This window comes from Macaca fascicularis, chromosome 11 (genome assembly GCF_037993035.2).
Source record: "Macaca fascicularis isolate 582-1 chromosome 11, T2T-MFA8v1.1".
Classification (NCBI taxonomy): domain Eukaryota; kingdom Metazoa; phylum Chordata; class Mammalia; order Primates; family Cercopithecidae; genus Macaca; species Macaca fascicularis.
In genome coordinates, this window is record NC_088385.1 from 57,214,147 (window position 1) to 57,241,888 (window position 27,742).

General features: G+C 46.3%; 1 protein-coding gene across 1 annotated transcript in view; it reads right to left on the reverse strand.

Annotated features, from left to right (window-relative positions):
• FAM186A (family with sequence similarity 186 member A) overlaps nucleotides 1-26,528 on the reverse strand; it is a 77,984-nt gene extending 51,456 nt beyond the window's left edge. Inside the window, exon 1 of the mRNA XM_065525217.1 lies at nucleotides 26,337-26,528. Within this exon, the coding sequence (XP_065381289.1) occupies nucleotides 26,337-26,528 (192 nt within the window). The remainder of the gene's footprint in view (nucleotides 1-26,336) is intronic.
• Nucleotides 26,529-27,742: the final 1,214 nt, after the last annotated feature.

The window sequence follows — 27,742 nt, forward strand, 5'->3', positions numbered from 1 at the left end:
CACCTGGCCTAATTAATTTTTTTTTAATTTAAAGAGGAGTAATCAAATGTTAAGTGATGGAAATATTGGAATCAGAAAGAGAGGTGATGCAGTTGTAACAAATCTAACTTAAGAACACAGGAGACAGGAGACAAAGTTGGCCAAGCTGAGTGATAAAGAATAACATCATAACTAATGCATAGTATGGTAGTTAAAAAATAAATATGCTGGGTGCGGTGGCTCAAGCCCGTAATCCCAGCACTTTGGGAGGCTGAAGCAAGTAGATCATGAGGTCAGGCGTTCGAGACAAGCCTGGGCAACATAGTGAAACCCCGTTTCTACTAAAAATACAAAAAATTAGCTGGGCATGGTGGCACGCACCTGTAATGCCAGCTACTCAGGAGGCTGATGCAGGAGAATTGCTTGAACCTAGGAGGCAGAGGTTGCAGTGAGCCAAGACTGTGCCACTGCATGCCAGCCCGGGTGACAGTGTGAGACTCCGTCTCCAAAAAAAAAAAGAAAGAAAGAAATAATACTAGATAATACGAGGCCAGGCACGGTAGTTCACACTTGTGTAATCCTAGCACTTTGGGAGGCCAAGGCGGGCGAATCACTTGAGGTCAGGAGTTGGAGACCAACCTGCCCAAGATGGTGAAACCCCGTCTCTACTAAAAATACGAAAAATTAGCCAGGTATAGTGGTGGGTGCCTGTAATCCCAGGTATGTGGGAGGCTGAGGCAGAGAATTGCTTGAACCTGGGAGGCGGAGGTTACTGTGAGCCGAGATCGTGCCACTGCACTCCAGCCTCCTGGGTGACAGAGCAAGACTCTGTCTAAAAAAAAGAAAAAAAGAAAAAAAAGAAAGAAAGAAATAATACTAGGCTGGGCAGTGGTGGCTCACACCTGTAATTGCAGCACTTTGGGAGGCCGAGGCGGGCGTATCACGAGGTCAGGAATTCAAGACCAGCCTGGTCAACATCGTGAAACCCCGTCTCTACTAAAAATACAAAAATTAGCCGGGTGTGGTGGCATGCACCTGCAGTCCCAGCTACTCGGTAGGCTGAGGCAGGAGAATTGCTCAAACCTGGGAGGCAGAGGTTGCAGTGAGCTGAGACCACACCATTGCACTCCAGCCTGGGTGACAGAGTGAGGCTCCATCTCAAAAAAGTAAAACAAAACAAAAAAAGAAATAATACTAATTGCTCACAAACTTTTCCAAAAAGTTGAAGAGAAAGGAGCAATTCCTAATTCATTATTTGATGTCAGCATTACCCTGATATTAAAATCAGACAGATGTAAAAGAAGAAAATTACAAACCAATATCCCTCACCTCATGAAAACAGTCACAAAAAATGCTTCATAAGATTTTCAAAAATTCTGGGACAGATAGGTGACCAATAAAATAAAACAGAAAATAGAAACAAACAATATCCTTAAAAAATAGTATCGTGGGCCAGGCGCGGTGGCTCAAGCCTGTAATCCCAGCACTTTGGGAGGCCGAGACGGGCGGATCACGAGGTCAGGAGATCGAGACCATCCTGGCTGACACGGTGAAACCCCGTCTCTACTAAAAAATACAAAAAAACTAGCCGGGCGAGGTGGCGGGCGCCTGTAGTCCCAGCTACTCGGGAGGCTGAGGCAGGAGAACGGCGTGAACCCGGGAGGCAGAGCTTGCAGTGAGCCAAGATCACGCCACTGCACTCCAGCCTGGGCGGCAGAGCGAGACTCTGTCTCAAAAAAAAAAAAAATAGTATCGTGAACAAGTGGGATTTACCGTGGTATGCAAGGCTGATTCAAAATTTGATAATTTCTAAATGTAACTCACTAGGTCTACGGATTAAAGAAGAACAATTTATTGCCTCAGTATACACAGAAAAAGTAGTTGACAAAATTCAACATTCATTCATGATTTCTAAAAGAAGCTCGATAATAAACGAGGACTAGAGTGTAATTTCCTCAACCTGATAAAGACCATTTACAAAACATTTACAGCTAGCATCATACTTAATGGTGAAAGTTTTAAGCGCTCTAAAGGTTCTGTTCTAATCATTTGTACTCAACATTGGATAAATGTCCTAACCAATTCAATAAGGTCAAAAAAAGAAATACAAGAAAATGGATTGGAAAGAAAGAAGCAACATGGTTTCTATTTACGACAAAAAGTTTGTCCATGGGCCGGGCGCGGTGGCTCACGCCTGTAATCCCAGCACTTTGGGAGGCCGAGGCAGGCGGATCACAAGGTCAGGAGATCGAGACCACAGTGAAACCCCGTCTCTACTAAAAATACAAAAAATTAGCCGGGCACGGTGGCGGGCGCCTGTAGTCCCAGCTACTCAGGAGGCTGAGGCAGGAGAATGGCGTAAACCCAGGAGGCGGAGCTTGCAGTGAGCCGAGATCGTGCCACTGCACTCCAGCCTGGGCAACAGAGCGAGACTCCGTCTCAAAAAAAAAAAAAAAAAAAAGTTTGTCCATGTAAAAACTTCCAAAGAATTTACCAAAGAGGCCAGGAGCAGCGTCTCACACCTGTAAACCCAGCACTTTGGGAGGCCAAGGCTGGCAGGTCACTTGAGTCCAGAAGTTCAGGACCAGACTGGCCAATATCATGCAACTCTCTCTCTACCAAAAATACAAAAATTAGCCGGGCGTGGTGGCACGTGCCTGTAGTCCCATCTACTTGGGAGGCTGACGCAGGAGAATCACTTGAACCCAGGAGGCAGAGGTTGCAGTGAGCCAAGATCACTCCACTGCACTCCAGCCTGGGCCACAGAGCGACACTCCATCTCAAAAATAAATAAATAAATAAAAATAAAAAAATAAAATAAAATAAAACAAACCAAAAACCATTTATTTACACTAGCAATATACAATTAGAAATTGAAATTTGGCCGAGCGTGATGGCTCATGCCTGTAATCCCAGCACTTTGGGAGGCCGAGGCATGTGAATCACCTGAGGTCAGGAGTTTGAGACCAGCATGGCCAACATGGTGAAACCCTGTCTCTACTAAAAACACAAAAAATTAGCTGGACATGTTGATGCACACCTGTAATCCCAGCTACTCAGGAGACTGAGGCAAAAGAATCACTTGAACCTGGGAAGTGGAGGTTACAGCTAGCTGAGATTACACCATTGCACTCCAGGCTGGGCAACAAGTGCAAAACTCTGTTCCAAAAAAAAAAAAGTAGCCAGGTGTGGTGGTGCATACCTGTAACCTCAGCTACTCAGGAGGCTGAGGTAGGAGAATCGCCTGAACCCGGGAGGCAGAGCTTGCAGTGAGCCGAGACTGTGCTACTGCACTCCAGCCTGGGCGACAGAGAGAGACTCCGTCTCAAAAAAAAAAAAAGAAAAAGAAATTGAAATTTAATAAAACAGTGTCACAGGAGCCTATGGGTGTCACTTTGCCATCCAGAAACCTCTGCGGCCAGCGAAGCCTCTGCTTGAGTTTTGCTCATGCCCGCTGGGCTCATTCCACCTACTAGGCCCAGCAGGCTGCCCTCAGATCATGATACCGGCCCGAATCCTATGCCTGTCAAGGGTGAGCCAGGCATGGAGCAGAGAGGGGTGTGTGAGCAAACAAGTGCAGGGTTTGGCCACTGTGCACCCCCGCTGTAGCAGCAGGGCAGGCATCTCCAGGTGCTGGCACAAGCACTGGCTCTGGGAGAGGCTGTGGCTGGACCAGATATACCACAAGCGGGTTCTGCTGCAGGCACCAGTGTCCGGATGAGGAAAACTCAGTGGTGCCCAAAAGCTCAGAGGTCTGGGCCCTCAGAAGGATCACCACTTTTCATTCACACGGTCCGGGGGCATGTCACAACCGTAGCTCAGTGAGCCAGCTGGGGATGTGTGACAGCTCCTTTAGTTCCCGCCATTTAGTCCCAAGTTCCTACCCCTGTCTAGGAAGAATGAGGTTACATGGGCAACTGAAGGGTGAGCAAGGTGGAGAGGAGCTTTACTGAGTAACAGAACAGCTCTCAGCAGAGAGGATACCTGAAGTGAGTAGCTCCTATCTGCAGTCAAGTCATCCCAACAAGTGTAGAGGAGACTTGAAGTGGGTAGCTGCTATCCGAAGGCAGGTAGGCCTGATGAGTGTAGGCCACTCAAAGTGGATAGCTCCTGCCTTCAGGCAGGTAGTCCCTAGGAGGCTCTGAGTCTGGCTAGGTTTGGGGTTTTTATGGGCTCAAAAGGGAGGAAGTGCATGCTAATTGGTCCATGGGCAGCCCTGGTGGGCCTGGAAAAAGTACCATCTGATTGGCCGAAAGGCATCAAGGAAGCTTTCACTCTGGTCCTGGACTCCACCCTAAACTGGCATTGTGGGTTGAACCTCCTTTTACTTCTGTCTCTCTCAATCTCTCTCTCTCTCTCTTTTTTTTTTTTTTTTTTTTTAGACAAGGTCTTATCCTGTTGCCCAGGCTGGAGTTCAGTGATGCAGTCATAGCTCACTGCAGCCTAGGACTCCTGGGCTCAAGAGATCCTTCCACCTTCACCTCCCAAGTAGCTGGGACTACAGACAAGTGCTACCATGGTCAGCTAATTATTTTGCTTTTTATTTTTATTTTTAGAGATGGGATCTCACTATGTTGCTCAAGCTGGTCTGAAACTCCTGGGCTCAAATGATCCTCCCACCTCAGCTTCCTGAGAGCTTGGGAGTATAGGCATGAGCCCCTGTGCCCAGCAGAACTCTGTTTAAAGATGCACAATTGAAAGGGGCAATCTTCTGGCAGTGGAAGAAACACAGACAGGAAGAAACACCATTTGGCAATTAGGTACTAAAAAGGGGGAAAAAAGAGAGCTACAATCACCAGGACAGTACGTTATTAGTGTAATGACAGACAAATACATGAGTGGAATAGACTAGAGTGCCTAGAAAAGGACTCACATATATGTGGTCAATTGATTTTTGACAGAGGTGCAAATGCAACTCAGTAGAGAAAGGACAGTCTTTTTAACAAGTGGTATTCAAATAATTGAATATCCACAAGCCAGAAGAGAAAAACAAGCTTTTATTAACGTCTTGCACAATATTTCAAAAATTTAGTCAAATGATTCTACAAGCTAAATATAAAATTTAACACTATAAACCTCCTAGAAGAAAACATAGGAGAAAATACTTATGACCTCGGGTTAAGGCAGTGATTTATTTGATATGATAACAAAGTCACAACCAATGAAAATACAACATAAGGCCAGGTGTGGTGGCTCACGCCTGTAATCCTAGCACTTTGGGAGGCCAAGGCAGGTGAATCACCTGAGGTCAGGAGTTGGAGACCAGCCTAGCCAACATGGCGAAACCCCATCTCTACTAAAAATACAAAAATTAGCTGGGCGTGGTGGCAGGCACCTATAATCCCAGCTACTCGGGAGGCTGAGGCAAGAGAATTGCTTGAAGCCGATGGGGGCAGAGGTTGCAGTGAGCCAAGATCGCACCACTTCTTTTGCCTGGGCAAAAGAACAAAACTCTGTCTCAAAAAAAAAAGAAAAGAAAAGAAAGTACAACATGATATATTAGATTTCACAAAAACATAAGACTTCTGCAATATGAAAGATACTGTTAAGAAAATGAAAAGTGGGCCAGGCACAGTGGCTCACGCCTGTAATCCCAGCACTTTGGGAGGCCAAGGTGGGTAGATCACCTGGGGTCAGGAGTTTGAGACCAGGCTGACCAACCTACAAACCAAAAATACCAAACCAACATACCAAAAATACAAAATTAGCCAGTGTGGTGGCACATGCCTGTAATCCCAGCTACTCTGGAGGCTGAGGTAGGAGAATCGCTTGAACCGGGAGGCGGGAGGCGGAAGTTGCAGTGAGCAGAGATTGCAACATTGCACTCCAGCCTGGGCAACAAGAGGGAAACTCTGTCTCAAAAAAAAAAAAAAAAGAAAATGAGGCCAGGCACGGTGGCTCAAGCCTGTAATCCCAGCACTTTGGGAGGCCGAGGCGGGTGGATCATGAGGTCAGGAGATCGAGACTATCCTGGCTAACATGGTGAAACCCCGTCTCTACTAAAAATACAAAAAAAAAAAACTAACCGGGCGTGGTGGCGGGCGCCTGTAGTCTCAGCTACTTGGGAGGCTGAGGCGGAAGAATGGCGTGAACCCGGGAGGTGGAGCTTGCAGTGAGCCGAGATCACGCCACTGCACTCCAGCCTGGGAGACACAGCGAGACTCCATCTCAAAAAAAAAAAAAAAAAAAAAAAAAGAAAATGAAAAGTCAGGTGAGCAAGGTCACGCCTGTAATCCCAACACTTTGGGAGGCCGAGGTGGGTGGATCACAAGGTCAGAAGACTAGCCTGGCCAAGATAGTGAAACCCTGCATCTACTCAAAACTACAAAAATTAGCTGGATGCAGTGGCAGGCGCCTATAATCCCAGCTACTCAGGAGGCTGAGGGAGGAGAATTATTTGAACCCCAGGGGCGAGGATACAGTGAGCCGAGATTGCACCACTGCACTCCAGCCTGGGTGACAGAGTGAGACTCTATCTCAAAAATATATACATACAAAAAACTAAATTAAAAAAATGAAAAGTCAAGTCACAGTCTGGGAGTAAAAATTTACAAATCATATAGCTAATGGGAATACAAATTGGCACAATTATTCTGGAAGAAAATGTGTCAGTGTTTAAAAGAACTTCAGGTACACTTACATTTTAACCCAGCAATCCCATTTCTAGGAATATACCCTGGAGGTGCACCTTCAACCATATGAAAATGCCTATGTATAAGGTTACTTACTGCAGCATTGTTTGTAATTATGAAGTATTGGAAATAACTTAAATGTCCATACATAGGAGAGTGGTTGAATTAACTATGGTGTAACTGCACAGTGGATTATTTAAAAGAATAATGAAGGCTGGGTGCAGTGGCTCATGCCTGTAATCCCAGCACTTTGAGAGGCCAAGGCAGGCGGATCACCTGAGGTTACGAGTTTGAGACCAGCCTGGCCAACATGGTGAAATCCCATTTCTACTAAAAATACAAAAATTAGCTGGGCATGGTAGCGCACGCCTGTAATCCCAGCTGCTTGGGAAGCTGAAACACAAGAATCGCTTGAACCTGGGAGGCGGAGGTTGCAGTGTGCAGAGATCGCACCACTGCACTCCAGCCTGGGTGACAGACCGGGATTCCATCTCAAAAAAAGAAAACAAAACAAAAAGTATAAAGATCTCTGTGAACTGATATAAAGTAATCTCCAAGACACACAGTAAGTAAAAAAAAAAAAAAAAAGTAAAGCAGAGCCAGGTGCAGTGGCTCACACCTGTAATCCCTGCACTTTGGGAGGCCGAGGCGGGCAGATCACAAGGTCAGGAGATCAAGACCTTCCTGGCTAACACGGTGAAACCCCGTCTGTACTAAAAATACAAAAAATTAGCAGGGTGTGGTGGCGGGCGCCTGTAGTCCCAGCTACTCGGGAGACTGAGGCAGGAGAATGGTGTGAACCCAGGAGGCGGAGCTTGCAGTGAGCCGAGATCGCGCCACTGCAATCCAGCCTGGGTGACAAAGCGAGACTCCATCTCAAAAAAAAAGAAAAGAAAAGAAAAGAAAATTAGCCGGGCATAGTGGAGCACGCCTGTCATCCCAGCTGCTTAGGAGGCTGAGGCAGGAGAATCGCTTGAACCTGGGAGGTGGAGGTTGCGGTGAGCCAAGATCATGCCATTGCACTCCAGTCTGGGCAACCACAGTGAAACTCCATCTCAAAAAAAAAAAAAAAGTAAAGCACCAAAGAATATATCTATTGTATGTTACCCTTCATGTAAGAAAAAATGAGATATGAAAAACTCTGCACGAATCTACTCATTTGTGCAAAATAAATACAAGAAGGATAAGCCGGAGGCTAGAGAGATTGATTACATATAGGGTGTAGGTGGGGAAAAGGTGGAAAGAAAAGAGGAATGAAAATAGGGTAGCAAAGATAAGAAAGGAGTGACATTTTTCTGCATATAGCTCTGACTTTTAGCAGCACAGTAATGTTTCACATACCTTTCATATACTCAATAATAAACTGTTAAAGCCAACCTGTGTTTGGGCTGACCCAAAATGGAATACGAATACTAACAACTGAAATTAATTGTATACAAATGAATAACATAACTTCACTTAGAATAAAATAAATAGGTGGCAACTTTGAAAACAGTATATTGAGTGGACAATGTAAGGTTAAATATAAAACAGTAGGACGTAAATGCAGTACTACTTAGTAAATGTGCTTCTTATATGCTTATGTATTAGTAATTCTGAAATTACATTATGTGTGTACTGGAAATCAACTAATAAATATATTGTATAGAATAAGAACTGGTGTTGGCCGGGTGTGGTGGCTCACATCTGTAATCCCTGCACTTTAGGAGGCCGAGGCTGGTGGATCACCTGAGGTCAGGAGTTCAAGACTGGCCTGGCCAACATGATGAAACCCTGCCTCTACTAAAAATACCAAAAAAAAAAAAAAAAAAAATTAGCTGGGCATGCTGGTGCGCGCCTGTAATCCTAGCTACTCAGGAGGCTGAGGCAGGAGGATCGCTTGAACCTGGGAGGTGGAGGTTGCAGTGAGCCGAGATCACGCCACTGCACTCCACCCTAGGCGACAGAGTAAGACTCCGTCTAAAAAACAAAAGAACTGGTGTCATGGGATCTTTGGGGTGTCACTTTTCTGGCCAGAAACCTCTGTGGCCAACTTTTGCCCAAGTTTTACTCAGGCCCACTGGGTTCATTTCGCCCATTCAGCAATGCAGGCTGCACTCAGCTCATGCTACTGGCTTGGATCCCATGCCTGCCAAGGGTGAGCCAGGTGTGGAGTGGTGAGGGGTATGTGAGCAAGTGAGCATGGAGCCCGGCCACTGTGCACAGCCAGGCATGCTATCTGCAGCAGAGTGGGCATCTCCAGGCACAGGCACGGGCGCCGGCTCCCTGTGAGGCTGCAGCTGGACCAGGCATACTGCAAGCAGCTTCCACAGCTAGCACTGGGCAATGTGGTGGCACCCAGAAGCTTGGAGACACCAGGAACCACAGAGCCCCAAAAAGGGAGTCACAGCCCTGACTTAGGGAGTTCCTAGGTCTGGGCTCCCTGAAGGGTCACAACTCTTCTCTGTTTCTCTCTTCTTTCCTTCTCTCTACTCTCCTTCTCATCACCTGCAACATGGTGAGCAAGGGGCGTGTTTCAGCCCTGTTTGTGTTACGGCTCTTTCAGTCCCACCATTTGTCAGGTCCCAAGTTCTTGTCTTGCATTCAGAAAGAATGAGCTATGCAGACAAGTGGAGGGTGAGCAAGGTGAAGAGGGGCTTTATTGAGTGACAGAACAGCTCAGAGGAGACTCTCAGTGGGTAGCTCCTCTCCACAGGTAGCTCATCCCAGTGAATGTCCGGCTCTCCACAGAGAGGAGACCCACAGTGGCTAGCAGTGGGCCAAGGTTGCACCATTGCACTCCAGCCTGGGCAACAGAGCGAGATTCCGTTGCAAAAAAATAAATAAATAAATTGATTGGTTAATTAATTAAATATAATGAAGAGATGGAAAGATATCCTATGTAAATGGAAACCAAAAAAGAACAGGAGCAGCTATACTTATATAACAGAACAGAAACTTTAAGTCAAAAACTAATAGAGCCAGGAAGGATTACATGCTTGTAATCTTGGAACTTTGGGAGGCCAAGGTGGGAAGATCACTTGAGGACAGGGGTTCGAGACCAGCTTGGGCAATATTGCAAGACCCTGTTTCTACAAAAAATTAGCCAGCGCCAGGCACGGTGGCTCAAACCTGTAATCCCAGAACTTTGGGAGGCCGAGACGGGCGGATCACGAGGTCAGGAGATCGAGACCATCCTGGCTAACACGGTGAAACCCCGTCTCTACTAAAAAATACAAAAAACTAGCCGGGCGTGGTGGCGGGCGCCTGTAGTCCCAGCTACTCGGGAGGTTGAGGCAGCAGAATGGCGTGAACCCGAGAGGCGGAGCTTGCAGTGAGCTGAGATGCGGCCACTGTACTCCAGCCTGGGCGACAGAGCGAGACTCCGTCTCAAAAAAACAAACAAACAAACAAAAAAATTAGACAGCATGGTGGCTTGCACCTGTAGTACTGAAGGGGCTGAGGTGGGAGAATCACTTGAGCCCAGGAAGTTGAGGCTCCTGATGAGCCATGATCATGCCACTGCACTCCAGCGTGGCTGACAAGGAGAAAACCATCCAGGTCAAAGGGCACCAAATTTGAGGCAAACAGAAATCAAGTATCCCCTTCTGAGTAGCGAGTGAGGGAAGAAGTGCTTGGAAAGTTGGTGATTTGGGGTTAGTCCCTAAAAACCACTTTAGGATTTCTCTGCTCTGCCCACCCTCTGGAGAAGGTGGACACTGGTCAGTTAACAGATGACATGTTACTTGAGCAGTCACTTGATGCCCATCGCTTTGGTTTTAAAGACACATACACATATTGTGCTACTGCACTCCAGCCTGGGCAACAAGAGCAAAACTCCATCTCAAAAAAAAAAGACACATACGCTTGTCCACACATGCTTAGAGATACGAGTGGGCTGGTCAACTTAAGAATGTTACTGGCAGAGGGGGTATTGGGGTTATTTTCTAGGGGGAATAGCATGTCACTTCAGTATGCCTTTTAATATATTAATTTTTTTTTTTTTAAAGCAAATACAGCCAGGCACAGTGGCTCATACCTGTAATCCCAGCACTTTGGGAGGCTGAAGTGAGCAGATCACTTGAGGCCAGGAGTTCAAGACCAGCCTGGCCAACATGGTGGAACCCTTTCTCTACTAAAAATACAAAAATTAGCCAAGTGTGGTGGCTCACACCTGTAATCCCAGCTATGCAGGAGACTAAGGCAGGAGAATCACTTGAACCCAGGAGGCAGAGGTTGTAGTGAGCTGAGATTGCACTACTGCACTCCAGCCTGGGCAACAGAGCGAGACTCTGTCTCGAAATAAATAAATAAGTAAATAGCAAAATAGAAGTTTAGATTTTAATAAAATTTGTAGGGTTTCCAAGTAATTTTTACAGAATTTACTTGTTTGCTTCAACTGTCTCCTTCTACCTCGGCTCTTGAAGGAGATGAGGACAGGCCTGGATTTAAAATACTTGTAATTTTGTATCCTGATCTCTCTTTGATCTCTTTCTTTTGCTGAGGAGTTATTTTTTTCTTTTTTTTTTTTTTTTTTTTTTTTTTTGAGACGGAGTCTTGATCTGTCACCCAGGCTGGAATGCAGTGGCCAGATCTCAGCTCACTGCAAGCTCCGCCTCCCGGGTTTACGCCATTCTCCTGCCTCAGCCTCCCGAGTAGCTGGGACTACAGGCGCCCGCCACCTCGCCCGGCTAGTTTTTTGTATTTTTTAGTAGAGACGGGGTTTCACCGGGTTAGCCAGGATGGTCTCGATCTCCTGACCTTGTGATCCGCCCGTCTCGGCCTCCCAAAGTGCTGGGATTACAGGCTTGAGCCACCGCGCCCGGCCTATTTTTTTCTTTTATAGTAAGAAACAAGGCTGGGCATGGTGGCTCATGCCTGTAATCCCAGAACTATGAATGGCCAAGGCTGGTGGAACTCAAGACCAGCCTGGACGACATGGAGAAACCCTGTCTCTACCAAAAATACAAAAAGGAAAACAACGAAACAAAAAACAATCGCCCCCAGTGTGGTGGCATGTGCCTGTGATCCCAGCTACTCGCTACTCTGGAGGCTAAGGCGGGAGGATCGCTTGAGCTTGGGAGGTGATGGCTGCAGTGACCTGAGATTGCAGCCACTGCACACCAGCTTGGGTGACAGAGCAAGACTCCATCTCAAAAAAACAAAAAAAAAAAAGAAAGAAAAGAGAGAAAGAAAAGAAATGGCTGGGAGCGGTGGCTCATGCCTGCAAACTGTAATCCTAGCACTTTGGGAGGCCGAAGCCGGTGGATCATGAGGTCAGGAGTCTGAGACCAACCTGGCCAGCATGGCGAAACCCCGTCTCTACTAAAAACACAAAAATTAGCTAGGCGTGGTGGCACGCAGCTATAGTCCCAGCAACTCATGAGGCTGAGGCAGAAGAATCGCTGGAACCTGGGAGGCAGAAGTTGCAGTGAGCCAAGATCACGCCACTGCACTCCAGCCTGGGCAACAGAGTGAGACTTTGTCTCAAAAAAAAAAAAAAAAAAAAGAAACAAACAAACAAATAAACTCCACTTTTATCCCTACTTTCCCCCTACTGGTCTGTGATTGTTTTTATGTTGGCTGCAGCAGGCTGGCTGTGTTTTTTCTCTTGCCATGAAAACTTCTAATTACTATGTACAGTATGTTCAAAGTCAGGTAACTCCTCATTGTAAGCAAACTATGTAACTGCCCAGAGCAGCACTTATAAACCAGCCTAATGTAAAAAAGAAAGAAATAGACCGGGCACGGTGGCTCACGCTTGTAATCCTAGCACTTCGGGAGGCCGAGGCAGGTGGATTGCCTGAGCTCAGGAGTTCGAGACCATCCTGGGCAACATGGTGAAACCTCGTCTCTACTAAAATACAAAAAATTAGCCAGGTGTGGCAACGTGCGCCTGTATTCCCAGCTACTCGGGAGGCTTAGGCAAGAGAATTGCTTAAACCCGGGACGCGGATGTTGCAGTGAGTCGAGATCAAGCCACTGCATTCCAGCCTGGGCGACAAGTGAGACTCTGTCTCAAAAAAAAAAAAGAAAGAAAGAAAGAAAGAAATCCTAAGATATGTATGGAGGCCAGGTGTGGGGGCGCACATCTGGAATCCCTGCATTTTGAGAAGCTGAGGTGCAAAGGTTACTTTTGGCCAAGAGTTCAAGACCAGCCTGGGCAACATAGGAGACCCTGTCTCTACAAAAATTCAATAAAAAATTAACTGGGTGTAGTAGTCCTAGATGCTTGGAAAGCTGAGGCTGGAGGATCCCTTGAGCCCAGGAGTCCAAGGTTTCATTGAGCTATTATTGCACCACTGCACTTTAGCCTGGGTGACAGAGCCAGACCATGTCTCTAAACAAAAATAAATAAATAAACTAAAACATGTATGGAGCCACAACAGACCCTGAATATCCAAAGCAATCTTGAGTAAAAAGAACAAAGCAGGAGGCATCACCGTACCTGATTTCAAAATCCAATACAAAGCCATAATAATCAAAACAGCATGGTACTAGCATAAAAGCAGATACATTAGACCAACGGAACAGAGTAGAGGGCCCAGAAATAAATTCACACACTTCAGTCAATTGATTTTCAGCAAAGATGCCAAAAATGTGGAAAGGAGAGTCTCTTCAATAAATGGTGTTAGAAAAATTGGATATCCACATACAGAAGAATGAAATTAGACCCTCAACTTACACCATATACAAAAATCTACTTAAAATGGATTAGATTTTTTTTTTTTTTTTTTTTTTTTGAGACTGAGTCTTGCTCTATTGCCCAGGCCGGAGTGCATTGGTATGATCTTGGCTCACTGCAACCTCTGCCTCCCAGGTTCAAGTGATTCTCCTGCCTCAGCCTCCCAAGTAACTGGGATTACAAGTGCCTGCCACTATGCCCAGTTAATTTTTGTATTTTTAGTAGAGACGGGGTTTCACCATGTTGGCTAGGCTGGTCTCGACCTCCTGACCTCAGGTGATCCACCTACCTTGGCCTCCCAAAGTGCTGGGATTACAGGCATGAGCCACCATGCCCGGCCTGGATTAGATTTAAACATAAAATGTGAAATTATGGCCGGGCACTGTGGCTCACACCTGTAATCCCAGCACTTTGGGAGGCCGAGGTGGGGGATCACAAGGTCAGCAATTCAAGACCTGGCCAACATGGTAAAACCTCATCTCTACTAAAAATACAAAAATTAGCTGGGCGTGGTCGTGCGCACCTGTAGTCTCAGCTACTCAGGAGGCTGAGGCAGGAGAATTGCTTGAACCCGGGAGGCAGAGATTGCAGCGAGCTGAGATTGCGCCACAGCACTCCAACCTGGGCGACAGAGTGAGACTCTGTCTCAAAAAAAAATAATAAATAAATAAATAAGGTGAAATTATAAAACTATTAGAAGGAAACAGGGGAAAAGTTCCATGACATTTTTCTAGACAATGATTTTTGTGGCCGGGTGCAGTGGCTCACGCCTGTAATCCCAGCACTTTGGGAGGCCGAGGCAGGCAGATCATGAGGTCAGGAGATCAAGACCATCCTGGCTAACACGATGAAACCCTGTCTCTACTAAAAATACAAAAAATTAGCCGGGCGTAGTGGCGGGCGCCTGTAGTCCCAGCTACTCAGGAGGCTGAGACAGGAGAATGGCGTGAATCCAGGAGGCAGAGTTTGCAGTGAGCCGAGATCGTGCCACTGCACTCCAGCCTGGGTGATAGAGCGAGACTCCGTCTCAAAAACAAAAATAAAAACAAAAAGACAATGATTTTTGTGTATGGTTCCAAAAGTACAGGCAACAAAAGCAAAAATAGGCAAATGGTGTTACATCAAACTAAAAGGCTTCTTCATGATTTCACTCATATGTGGAATCTAAAGAAGTCAAACTTGCCAGGCACAGTGGCTCACGCTTGTAATCCCAGCACTTTGGAGGCTGAGGCGGGCTGATCACAAGGTCAGGAGATTGAGACCATCCTGATTAACATGGTGAAACCCCGTCTCTACCAAAAATACAAAAAATTAGCCGGGCGTGGTGGTGAGCGCGTGTAGTCCCAGCTACTCAGGAGGCTGAGGCAGGAGAATGGTATGAACCCGGGAGGCGGAGCTTGCAGTGAGCCGAGATCACACCACTGCACTCCAGTCTGGGCGACAGAATGAGACTCCATCTCAAAAAAAAAAAAGAAGTCAAACTCATAGAAGCAGAAAGTGTAGAATGGTGGTTAGCAGAGGCTGGGGATGGGCAGATTGTGGAGATTTTTTTCAGTTAGACAGGAGAAATAAGTTCAAGAGATTATTATACATCATGATAACTATAGTTAATAACAATACATTGTATACTTGAAGATTGCTGAGAGTAGATTTTAAGTGTTCTCATCACAAAAAGAAATGCGAGGTGGCTGGGCATGGTGGCTCATGCTTACAATCCCAGCACTTTGGGAGGCCAAGGTGGGTGGATCACCTGAAGTCAGGAGATCGAGATCAGCCTCACCAACATGGTGAAACCCTGTCTCTACTAAAAATACAACAATTAGCCGGGCATGGTGGCGCCCACCTGTAATCCCAGCTACTAGGGAGGCAGGATAATCGCTTGAACCTGGGAGGTAGAGGTTGCAGTGTACAACAGTGTGTGTCAATCACATGAACTTAGAATGAAGCAAAAGAAGCCAGACATTAATAAATACATATCATATGATTCCATTTATCAGGCAAAGCTGACCTACAGTGTTAACAGTCACAATAGTGGTTGTTTTGTGACGAACCAGAGGCTTCTGTGATTCTTTGAGATAATTCTTTGAGCTTTTCACTTTGAATTTTCATTCTATATATTCTAATTTTTTTTAAGCTAACAAAAAGAATTCAACTAGGCCCATGTAGTGGCTCACGCCTGTAATCCCAGCACTTTGGAAGGCTGAGGCAGGTCACCTGCGTTTGGGAGTTTGAGACCAGCTTGGCCAACATTGTAAAACCTTCTTTGCTAAAAATACAAAAATTAGCCAGGCATGGTGGTGCGTGCCTGTAATCCCAGCTACTTGGGAGGCTGAGGCAGGAGAATAGCTTGAACCCGGTGGGGGAGTGGAGGTGGGGCTGGGGGTGGGGGGAGGTTGCAGTGAACCCAGATTGCACCACTGCACTCCAGCCTGGGCAGCAGAATGAGACTCTGCCTCAAAAAAAAAAAAAAAAAAAAATTCAACTTATGATTTCAGCCCAGATGGATATTGGAAAAAACTTTCAGTTTGTGTTCTATTCTATTTTTTTCTATTCAGCAAAACGGTTATCAACTCATCAACACAGAAGACTTCCATGATCAGACCAAATGTGGGGTCGGAGGAGCAGATTCTCCCCACCACCAAGCAGGTAACCATTTCTGCAATGGACATCAGGTGGGTGTCCTTTATTTCAATTCGGACACTATCTACCTAGATATAGTGTCAGATCCCATAGGTCGAAGCCTCAGTCCCCAGAATTGCCCCCCACTCAGACACCAGTCACAAGTCCAGGCCTCCAGAACTTCTGATCAATCAATTTCAAGTTGGGGTTCCTAAGACCCCCTCTTTTGGTTGGATTAATTTGCTGGAGCAGCTCACAGAACTAGTTTATTGAAGAGATGCATAGGGCAAGGTATTGTGGAAGAGGAATGGAGCTTCTGAAGCAGCTACAGTGTCTCCGGTATATACTGGGGTTCATCGTCTCGTGCCAGGAAAATCTAGGACACGAATACACACTAGGAGTTTAGGAGTGGACGTTTAATAGGCAGAAGAGAAAGAAAAACAGCACTCTCAATAAAGAGAGGGAGGTCTTCCCAGAGGAAAAGACCGGCTGGTGGTGGATGTGCTAGATTTTACAGTCTGGCTTGAGGAGCTGGTGTATGGGGCTCACAGATTGGTTCAATCAGATATGACATTTACATAGCGCATATGGAAGGCTGGTTGCTCCTCCCTAATATTACTATGCAAGTGAACTCTCCTTGGCCAGCACCACCTTGTCTGCTCCTTACTGTACACAAGGCTGGCAGAGAAGGAAAGATGGAACCGCCCTCTTGAACATGTCTAGTCCCTAGTTTCTGCCGGCATTCACCCCTGCAAGCTCCCAGCTTGCTGGTCTGTGTCTGCAGCTCGACTTCACAGGCTGCTCTTTGTTAGAAAATGATTTGGGGCTGCTTTTCATTAAAAAGAAAAACCTTACCAAGGACTCCCATACCCTTACTATCTGCCCAAGTGGTTTCTTCTTAACTCGTATATCACTTTCATATTCTCCCTGGGAACACCACTCTTCAGGAACCTCCACGTGTTCAACTCTCTGTAAGCTCTCCAAACCCTGTCCTTTTGGCTTTGTATGGAGGTTTGATTACATAGGCAAAGTTGATTAAACCATTGGCCATAGATAAGCAGCTTGACCTTCAGTGGCTTTCCCCAACCCTGAAGGTTGGGGGGTGGGGTTGAAAGTCCCAACCCTCTAATCAGGCCTTTGACTTTCTAATGACCGGTCCCATCCTGAAGCTATCTGTCAATCATTAGCATACAAAAAGACATCACTTTGGAGATTCCAAAGATTTTAAGAATTGTTATATTTCACAATATCCCAATGGAATAACAGGGTCAAGATTTATCCTCTCAGCCGGGCGCAGTGGCTCACACCTGTAAGCCCAGTACTTTGGGAGGCAGAGGCGGGTGGATCGCCTGAAGTCAGGAGTTCGAGACTAGCCTGGGCAACACAGTCAAACACTGTCTCTACTAAAAATACAAAATTTAGCCAGGCAGGTGGCACGCGCCCGTAATCTCAGCTACTTGGGAGACTGAGGCAGGAGAATCACTTGAACCTGGGAGGTGGAGGTTGCGGTGAGCTGAGATTGCGCCATTGCACTCCAGCGTGGGCAACAAGGGCGAAACTCCGTCTCAAAAAAAAAAAAAGATGTATCTTCTCATCCAAAACAACTAAGTGACAATTGACAGTTACCTAAAAGGATTAATGAGAACAATTCACAGACCTCACGTAGGGAGGGGCAATAGTTTCTCCCTAGAAAAAATTAATTTCTTAAAATTCAGTGCCTGGGCACAGTGGCTCACGCCTGTAATCCTAGCACTTTGGGAGGTCGAAGCGAGCAGATCACTTGAGATCAGGAGTTTGAGACCAGCCTGGCCAACATGGAGAAACCCCATTTCTACCAAAAATACAAAAATTAGCTGGGCGTGGCGCATGCCTGAAGTCGCAGCTACTTGGAAGGCTGAGGTGCAAGGATCACTCGGGCCTGGGAGGCACAGGTTGCCGTGACCCGAGATTGCTCCACTACACTCCAGCCTGGGCAACGGCAGAGGGAGACTCTGTCGTTTAAAAAAAAAAAAAAAAAAAAAAATTCAGGTGTGATGGCTCATGCCTGTGATCTCAGCACTTTGGGAGACTGAGGTGGGAGGAATGCTTGAGTTCAAGAGTTTAAGACTAGCTTGAGCAAAATAACAAGACCTTATCTCTACTAAAAACAAAAAAATAGGCTGGGCACTGTGGCTCACCCTGCAATCCCAGCCCTTTGGGAGGTCGAGGTGGGTGGATCACCTGAGGTTGGGAGTTCAAGACCAGCCTGACCCACATGGAGAAACCCCGTCTCTACTAAAAATACAAAAATTAGCTGGGGTGGTGGTGCATGCCTGTAATCCCAGCTACTCGGGGGGCTGAGGTAGGAGAATCACTTGAACCCGGGAGGCAGAGGTTGTGGTGAGCCGAGATTGCACCATTGAACTCCAGCCTGGGCAGAAAGAGCGAAACGCCATCTCAAAAAAGAAACTTCCTTGGGCCAGATGGTTTTGCAGGTAAATTCTACCCAACTGGCGAGTTAATATACTCCTGAGATAGAAGAGTGAAGCTGTATTGCTGGCCTTCTCAGATGAAAGCAAACTACTTTTGGTGGGCCTTATAGATAGATTCGAAGAAATAATCATTTGCCAGATCATAGCGGCATACCAGGAACCAGGGGATGTGTTAATTTGTTCAAGCAATGAAACCAAATCTGGTACAGAAGCTATGACTGGAGTTAGTACCTAGTTAAGCTTACAATAATCCACTGTCGTTCTCCAAAATCCATCTGTATTCTTTACAGGCCAAACAGGAAGGCTGAATGAGGATATGGTTGAAATCATCACTAAGGCATCTTTGAAGTCCTTAGTGATGGCACTAATTCCTCCAGGAATGGGATATTTGTTTTGTTTTTACTGTTTTCCTAAGTAGAGGCACTAGTGGCTCCTATTTGGCCTTTTCCACCATAGTAGCCCCCATTCCACAGGTAAGGGAGCCAGTGTGGGGATTCTGCCATCTGCTGAGTATGTATATTCCAATTATACATTTTGGAACTTGTGAAATAACCACAGGATGAGTGTGTGGGATGACCCACACACTGGGTTCACTGTGAGATGGGCCTGAGCTAAAGCTCTTTTGATTAATGGGTAGACCACAATAACATTTTGGATCTCCTGGAATTAATGTCAGCTCAGAGCCAGTGTCCAGCAGTCCCCCAAAAGGTCTGATTATTTCCTTTTTCCCAATGCACACTCTGATACAAGGTCATAGGTCCCCTTGGGGAAGGTCAGGAGAAAAAGTAATAGTATAAAGGTAGGGCCCTTCTTCAAGGAACTTGAAGTCCTGTTCACTCAAGGAGCTCTGAGTCTGTCAACTGGCTCAAGTCTGAGAATTGACTGATGGACTGGGACTCTGTTTTCATGATTCAGATATTTATGTTCATTCAATCTAGGAATTTTCTACTTGTTTAGATTAAGTAAGAATTTAGTAGGCTTCCTATCCATTTCTGGGAACACTATGATCAACTAGCCAATGCCATAGGTCAGTATGAGTCAGACTATTTTGATTGCTGCTTTGATGCTGCTGTCCATTACAGGAATCATATCCACCTTGCCTTTGATGGTTGGGTGCCACCACTGGGTCCCAGTTAGGTTTACAAATTCAGTGACTACAATTCCCACTGTTAAGGTCTGAACTGTAGAGAAGAGTGATCACAGAGCTCTTCAAGGATGCTGGGGCTTCCTTCACTGTATTTTTTTCTCATACTATTGGTGAAAGCCAGCACAGTGGCTCATGTCTATAATCCCAGCATTTTGGGAGGCTGAGGCAGCCACCACACCTGGCTAATTGTTGTATGTTTTGTAGAAGCAGGGTCTCGCCATGTTGCCCAGGTTGGTCTCAAACTCCTTAGCTCAAGCAATCCTCCCACTTTGGACTCCCAAAGTGCTAGGATTACAGCCATGAGCTACCATGCCCTACCTCTTTTTTTTTTTTTTTTTTTTTTGAGATGGAGTCTTGCTCCGTCACCCGGGTTGGAGTGTAGTGGTGCAATTGCGGCTCACTGCAAGCTCCGCCTCCCAGGTTCAAGCAATTTTCCTGCCTCAGCCTCCCAAGTAGCTGGGATTACAGCTACTTGGGAGCTGTAATCACACCTGGCAGATTTTGTACAGCTACTTGGGAGCTGTAACTACACCTGGCAGATTTTTGTATTTTTAGTAGAGATGGGATTTCACCATATTGGCCAGGCTGGTCTCAAACTCCTGACCTCAGGTGGTCTGATCCACCCTTGTTGGCCTCCCAAAGTGCTGGGATTACAGGCATGAGCCACCACGCCTGGCCTTATTTTATTTTTGTATTTTATTTTTTATTTTTATACATATTTTTTGATACGGAGTCTTGCTCTGTCACCTAGGATGGAGTGTAGTGGTGCGATCTTGGCTCACTGAAACCTCTGCCTCCTGGGTTCAAGCAATTCTCCTGCCTCAGTCTCCCGAGTAGCTGGGACTACAGGCACCCGCCACCATGCCTGGCTAATTTTTGTGTTTTTAGTAGATACAGGGTTTTACCATGTTGGCCAGGCTGGTCTCAAACTCCTGACCTTGTGATTCGCCTGCCTCAGCCTCCCAAAGGGCTGAGATTACAGGCGTGAGCCACCACGCCTGGCCTATTTTATTTTTTTGAGGCAGTCTCACTCTCCAGTCACCTAGGCTGGAGTGCAGTGGCACCATCTTAGCTCACTGCAGCCTCTGTCTCCTAGGCAGATTCTCATGCCTCAGCCTCCCAAGTAGCTGGGATTACAGGCCTGGGCCACTGCACCTGGCCTGGTAGTTTATTTTTAAAATTGAACATTTACTACCTTTAGACTTAGCCATTCCAAGCCTAGGTATTTATTCTGGAGAAATGAAAGCATATATCTGTGTAATGCCTTGTACATGAATGTTTCTAGCAGCTTATTTGTAATAACCCCAAACCAGAAACAGCCCATGCCATGCCATGCCATGGAGAAACACTCAACAATAAAACGGAATCAACTATTCATATATGCAAAAGTGTGGATGAATCTCAAAATAATGCTAAGTGAAAGACGTGAGGCAGAAGAAAGTAGATACTGTATGGCTCTACTTAAATAAAATCTAAAATATGCAAATTAATATACAGTGACAGGAGCACATTGGTGGTTAGTTGGGGATTGAAGTGGGAGGCGGGGAACAGCTTGAGGAAGCGGCATGAGGAAACTTTTGGGGGAAATGGGTAAATTCATCATGTTGATGTGGTGAAGGTTTCACAGGATTGTTGTGGTTTTTTGAGATGGAGTCTTGCTCTGTTGCCCAGGCTGCAGTCCTGTGGCACGATCTAGGCTCCCTGCAAGCTCCACCTTCCCGGGTTCACGCCATTCTCCTGCCTCAGCCTCCCAAATAGCTGGGACTACAGGAGCCCGCCACCACGCACTGCTAATTTTTTGTATTTTTAGTGGAGACGGGGATTTTCACTGTGTTAGCAGGATGGTCTTGATCTCCTGACCTCGTGATCTGCCCGCCTCAGCCTCCCAGAGTGCTGGGATTACAGGTGTGAGCCACTGCGCCCGGCCGGTTTTACAGGTATTTATGTATATCAGTACTTTTTTTTTTTTTTTTTTTTTTGAGACGGAGTCTCGCTCTGTCGCCCAGGCTGGAGTGCAGTGGCCCGATCTCAGCTCACTGCAAGCTCCGCCTCCCGGGTTTACGCCATTCTCCTGGCTCAGCCTCCCGAGTAGCTGGGACTACAGGCGCCCGCTACCTCGCCCAGCTAGTTTTTTTGTATTTTTTTTAGTAGAGACGGGGTTTCGCCCGTGTTAGCCAGGATGGTCTCTATCTCCTGAGCTCGTGATCCGCCCGTCTCGGCCTCCCAAAGTGCTGGGATTACAGGCTTGAGCCACCGCGCCCGGCCAGTACTTTTTTTTTTTTTTTTTAAGACGGAGTCTCGCTCTGCTCCCAGGCTGGAGAACAATGGCGCGGTCTTGGCTCACTGCAACCTCCGCCTCCTGAGTTCAAGCAATTCTCCTACCTCAGCCTCCCGAGTAGCTGGGACTACAGGCGTCTGCCACCACGCCCGGCTAATTTTGTTTTTGGTAGTTTTAGTAGCGACGGGGTTTCACCATGTTAGCCAAAATGGTCTCGATCTCCTGAGCTCGTAATCCGCCTGCCTCAGCCTCCCCAAATTCTAGGATTACAGGCGTGAGCCACCGCGCCCAGCCTGTATCAATACTTGTATACTTTTTTTTTTTTTTTTTTTTTTTTTTTTTTGAGACGGAGTCTCGCCCATTCGCCCAGGCTGGAGTGCAGTGGCATAATCTTGGCTCACTGCAAGCTCCGCCTCCCGGGTTCACACCATTCTCCTACCTCAGCCTCTGGGACTACAGGCGCCCACCACCATGCCTGGCTAATTTTTTTGTATTTTTTAGTAGAGACGGGGTTTCACTGTGTTATCCAAGATGGTCTCGATCTCCCGACCTCGTGATCCGCCCGCCTCGGTCTCCCAAAGTGCTAGGATTACATCCGTGAGCCACCGCGCCCGGCTCAATACTTGCATGCTTTTAAAATGTACATTTTGGCTGGGCTCACCTCTGTAATCCTAGCACTTTGCGACTCGGAGGTGGGCAGATCACCTGAGGTCAGGAGTTCAAGACCAGCCTGGCCAACATGGTAAAACCTTCACCTTCAACGTGGTGAAACCCTGTCTCTACTAAAATACAAAATTTAGTCGGGCATGATGGTGAGTGCCTGTAGTCTCAGCTACTCGGGAGGCTGAGGCAGGAGAATTGCTTGAGCATTCGGGACCATGCAGCTCCCAAAGTTGCAGTGAGCTGACGTGGGGTCATTGCACTCCAGCCTGGGCCACAGAGCCAGACTCTTATCTCAAAAACAAAAACAAAAACAAATGTATATTTTAGGCCAGGCATGGTGGCTCAATCCTGTAATCTTAGCACTCTGGGAGGCTGAGGCAGGCAGATTGCTTTAGCTCAGGGTCCAAGACCAGCCTGGGCAATATGGTGAACCCCCATTTCTACAAAAAACACAAAAATTAACCGGGCGCGGTGATGTGTGTGCCTGTAGTTTCAGCTACTTGGGAGGCTGAAGTGGGAGGGTGGCTTGAGCCCTGAAGGCAGAAGTTGCATACATTTTATTATATGCTAACTGTACCTCAATAAAGCTGTTAAAATAAAACACTGTTATTGTTGCTAGTTGCCAGAAGTTGGAACAGGAGAGAGTGGAGAGTGTGTGGAGAGTGGGAACTTATGGATATTTAGCAATCTTTTTTTCTGTGAGGCGGAGTCTTGCTCTGTCACCCAGGCTGGAGTACATTGGCATGATCTCGGCTCACTGCAACCTCCACCTTTCTGGCTCAAGTGATTCTCTTGCCTCAGCCTCCGGAGTAGCTGGGACTACAGGCAGGAGCCACCATACCAAGCTAATCTTTTGTATTTTTAGTAGAGACAGGGTTTCACTATATTGGCCAGGTTGGTCTTGAAATCCTGAGCTCAAGTGATCCGCCTGCCTCTGCCTCCCAAGATGCTAGGATTACAGGCGTGAGCTACCGCACCTGGCCAAGCTCTCTGTGTTTTTTTGTTTTGTTTTGTTTTTTGTTTCTTAAAGAATATATAAAATGGGCCGGGCATGGTGGCTCACACCTGTAATCTCAGCACTTTGGGAGGGGGGCGGATCACGAGGTCAGGAGATCAAGACCATCCTGGCTAACATGGTAAAACCCTGTCTCTACTAAAAATACAAAAACAGGCCGGGCGCGGTGGCTCAAGCCTGTAATCCCAGCACGTTGGGAGGCCGAGGCGGGCGGATCACAAGGTCAGGAGATCGAGACCACAGTGAAACCCCGTCTCTACTAAAAATACAAAAAAAAAATTAGCCGGGCGCGGTGGCGGGCGCCTGTAGTCCCAGCTACTCAGGAGGCTGAGGCAGGAGAATGGCGGGAGCCCGGGAGGCGGAGCTTGCCGTGAGCCGAGATGGCGCCACTGCACTCCAGCCTGGGCAACAGCGTGAGACTCCGTCTCAAAAAAAAAAAAAAAAAAAAAACAAAAACAATTAGCCAGGCGTGGTAGCTGGTGCCTGTAGTCCCAGTTACTTGGGAGGCTGAGGCAGGAGAATCGCTTGAACCTAGGGGTGGAGGTTGTAGTAAGCCGAGATGGTGACATTGCACTCCAGCCTGGGGGACAGAACAAGACTCGGTCTCAAAGAAAAAAAAAAAAAAAAAAAAAAAAAAAAAATATATATATATATATATATATATATATATATATATATAAGTTGGGTGGGGTGGTGCAGACCTGTAATCTCAGCTACTTGGGAGGCTGAGGCAGGAGAATCATTTTAACCTAGGAGATGGAGGTTGCAGTGAGCCGAGATCGCGCCACTGCGCTCAGCCTGAACAACAGCATGAGAGTCTGTCTCAGAAAAAAAAAAAAAAAATTGGCAGGGCGCGGTGGCTCAAGCCTGTAATCCCAGCACTTTGGGAGGCCGAGACGGGCGGATCACGAGGTCAGGAGATCGAGACCATCCTGGCTAACACAATGAAACCCCGTCTCTACTAAAAATACAAAAAAATTAGCCGGGCGAGGTGGCGGGCGCCTGTAGTCCCAGCTACTCCGGAGGCTGAGGCAGGAGAATGGCATAAACCCGGGAGGCGGAGCTTGCAGTGAGCCGAGATAGCGCCACTGCACTCCAGCCTGGGCGACAGAGCGAGACTCCGTCTCAAAAAAAAAAAAAAAAAAAAAAAATCGATCAATCTATCTGTCTATCTATCTATCTATCAATCAGTCATCTATCTATCATCTATTTGTCTATGGAGAGAGAGAGACAGGGGTCTCACTATGTTGCCCAGACTGGTCTTGAACTCCAAGGCCCAAGCAATCCTCCTGTCTTGGCCTCCAAATTGCTGGGATTATAGGAGTGAGCCACTGTGCCTGGCTAACACTCCATTTTTTTTTTTTTTTTTGAGATAGAGTCTCCCTCTGCCCTCCCGAGTAGCTGGGACTGCAAGTGCATACCACCACCTCCTGGCTAATTTTTAAATTTTTTGTAGAGACAGGGTCTTGCTTTGTTGCCTGGGATGGTCTCAAACTCCTGGCCTCAAGTGAGCCTCTCACTATGACCTCCTAAAGTGCTGGGATTACAGGCATGAGCCATTGTGACCACTTTAGCTTTCCTTAAATATAGGAAAGAACTCCCCCTTAATCAATTTCATCAAACATGACTGATTTTTGTTTGTTTGTTTGTTTGTTTTTGAGACAGGGTCTCGCTCTGTCACTCATGCTGAGTGGGGTGCAGTAATGCAAGCATGGTGCTCAGTGCAGTCTCCTGGGTTCAGGGAATCCTCTGGCCTCAGCCTCCCAAGGAGCTGGGACTACAGACTGGAGCCACCATGCCTGGCTAATTTTTTTATTTTTAGTAGACAGGAGGTCTCCTTATGTTGGCCAAGCTGGTCTAGAACTCCTGGACTCAAGAGATCCTCCTGCCTTGGCCTCCCAAAGAGTTGGGATTACAAGCATGAGTCGCTGTGCCTGGTCTGACTTTGTTGTGCTTCAAGAGAATAAAACGCAGCATAACCTTAATTGTTTGGGGTCTATTCGATTCCTATGTTATTTATTTATTTATTTTTCTAAAAATATAGATTGGGTCTCTCTATATTGATCAGGCTGGTCTCTTAACTCCTGACCTCAAGGGATCCTCCCATCTCAGCCTCCCAAAGTGTTGGGATTACAGGCATAAGCCACCGCACCCAGCTGACATTATTTAAACACTCTTCTTATTGTCCTTGAATGTCTCCTAATTTCTCCTTGAAGTGTACAGGGAAAATAAAAGAAGCTAGAATTCAAAGCAATCTAAATTCTATCTGGTTAATAGCTGTTTGATAAAACCTCCACAGGGAACAAATGAAAACTTTTTTTTTTTTTTTGAGACAGAGTTTCGTTCTTGTTGCCCAGACTTGAGTGCAATGGTGCATTCTCAGCTCACCACAACCTCCGCCTCCTGGGTTCAAGTGATTCTCCTACCTCAGCCTCCCGAGCACCTGGGATTACAGGCATGTGCAATCACGCTCAGCTAACTTTTTGTATTTTTAGTAGAGACGGGTTTCTCCATGTTGGTCAGGCTGATCTCGAACTCCCGACCTCAGGCAATCCGCCCACCTTGGCCTCCCAAAGTGCTGGGATTACAGGCATGGGCCACCATGCCTGCCTTGATTTATTTCTTAAATGGCTTTATTAAACCTGATATAAAGATTTAATAAATGGCTTTATTAAACCTGATATAATGTCAAATTGGAGCTTGTTATATCCACAGTCGGTGTCAGGTGAAATTGTCATTTGAAGTCAAAGCAACCCTAAATACAGTCAAATATCATGAAAGTGATTTCTTAAATAAACAAAAATGTATTCGGTCACAGAAAGTTTGAAAAGAAAATTGCAGTTTGTAAACTTCAGATTCACTACCTACCTCTCTTGCTCGATGGAGCTGTGCGTGCTCAATCTTAGAGATGATATCCTTTACTGAGAATGGGATCTCAAGGTTAGGGAGCACTAAAGGACTAAGGACATTTTGGGGCTCTCTTCTCATGATGGTGGAATCCTTGATGTATTTTTCTGATTCGGGGTCATCGTCTATCTCATTTTTCATTTTGAAAAACATTTCGAAGATGTGGGTGATATCCTTTTATTTCTTCTTTTTCACAGAATCTACGAAAATGCTAATAAAGATATCCAGTAGGAAGCTAGGAGAGGTCTTTCCTGCTCCCAGAAGTTGTGGCATACTCTGCTGCTAATTGGTGGCTACCATGATATTCCAGTCCTGTTGATGTCACAATAGACCCATTGTGACATTATCATTGATCAAACATGTAAAGAGTGCTTACTATGTGCAGAGAACTGGTCATTCTATATGCTGCCATGGTAGAAGGGTGAAGGGGGGAAGGAGGGTAGGAAATAATAGACAATAGAAATGCTAAAATAAATAGAAGATATAGCCCTGCTTAAATAACCTTAAAATCTAGATATGTTGGCTGGGCACAGTGGCTCACGCCTGTAATCCCAGCACTTTGGGAGGCCGAGGCAGGCGGATCACCAGAGGTCGGAGTTCGAGACCAGCCTGACCAACATGGAGAAACTCCTGTCTCTACTAAAAAACAAAATACAAAATCAGCCAGGCGAGGTGGCACATGCCTGTAGTCCCAGCTACTCAGGAGGCTGAGGCAGGAGAATCACTTGAACCTGGGAGGCAGAGGTTGTGGTGAGCCGAGATTGTGTCATTGCACTCCAGCCTGGGCAACAAGAGTGAAACTGTCTCAGAAAAAAAAAAAAAAAAAATCTAGGTGCGTCAAATATCACTGTAATGGAATAAGGGTTACAACTACTTCCTCAGCTGCCCCTTAACTTTTCCTAGACATGTAGTAACTTGGATGATATCATTTGGATGAAGTAACTTGGATGATATTATTTGGATGAGGATCACACTCTTTGCACTGCTTACTCTTTATACTTTTTTTTTTTCGAGACAGAGTCTCACTTTATTACCCAGGCTGGAGCACAGTGTCATGATCTCGGTTCACTGCAACCTCTGCCTCCCAGGTTCAAGAGATTCTTGTGCCTCAACCTCCCAGATTCTCAGATTCCTCAGCTGGAATTACAGGCACGCGCCACCACACCTGGCTAATTTTTGTTTAATATTTGCTTTAGATATTTTTTAAATTAAAAAAAGCATTAGAGAAGGTCGAAGTCCTCTTTGATGTCTCCCAACCCCTGGTTCCTTCCTTCCCCACTGTCCCATTCCAGATGAAATGACAATCATGAATTTTACATATTTGAGTCTACTTTTACATAGTTTTATTACAAGTGTATATATATATT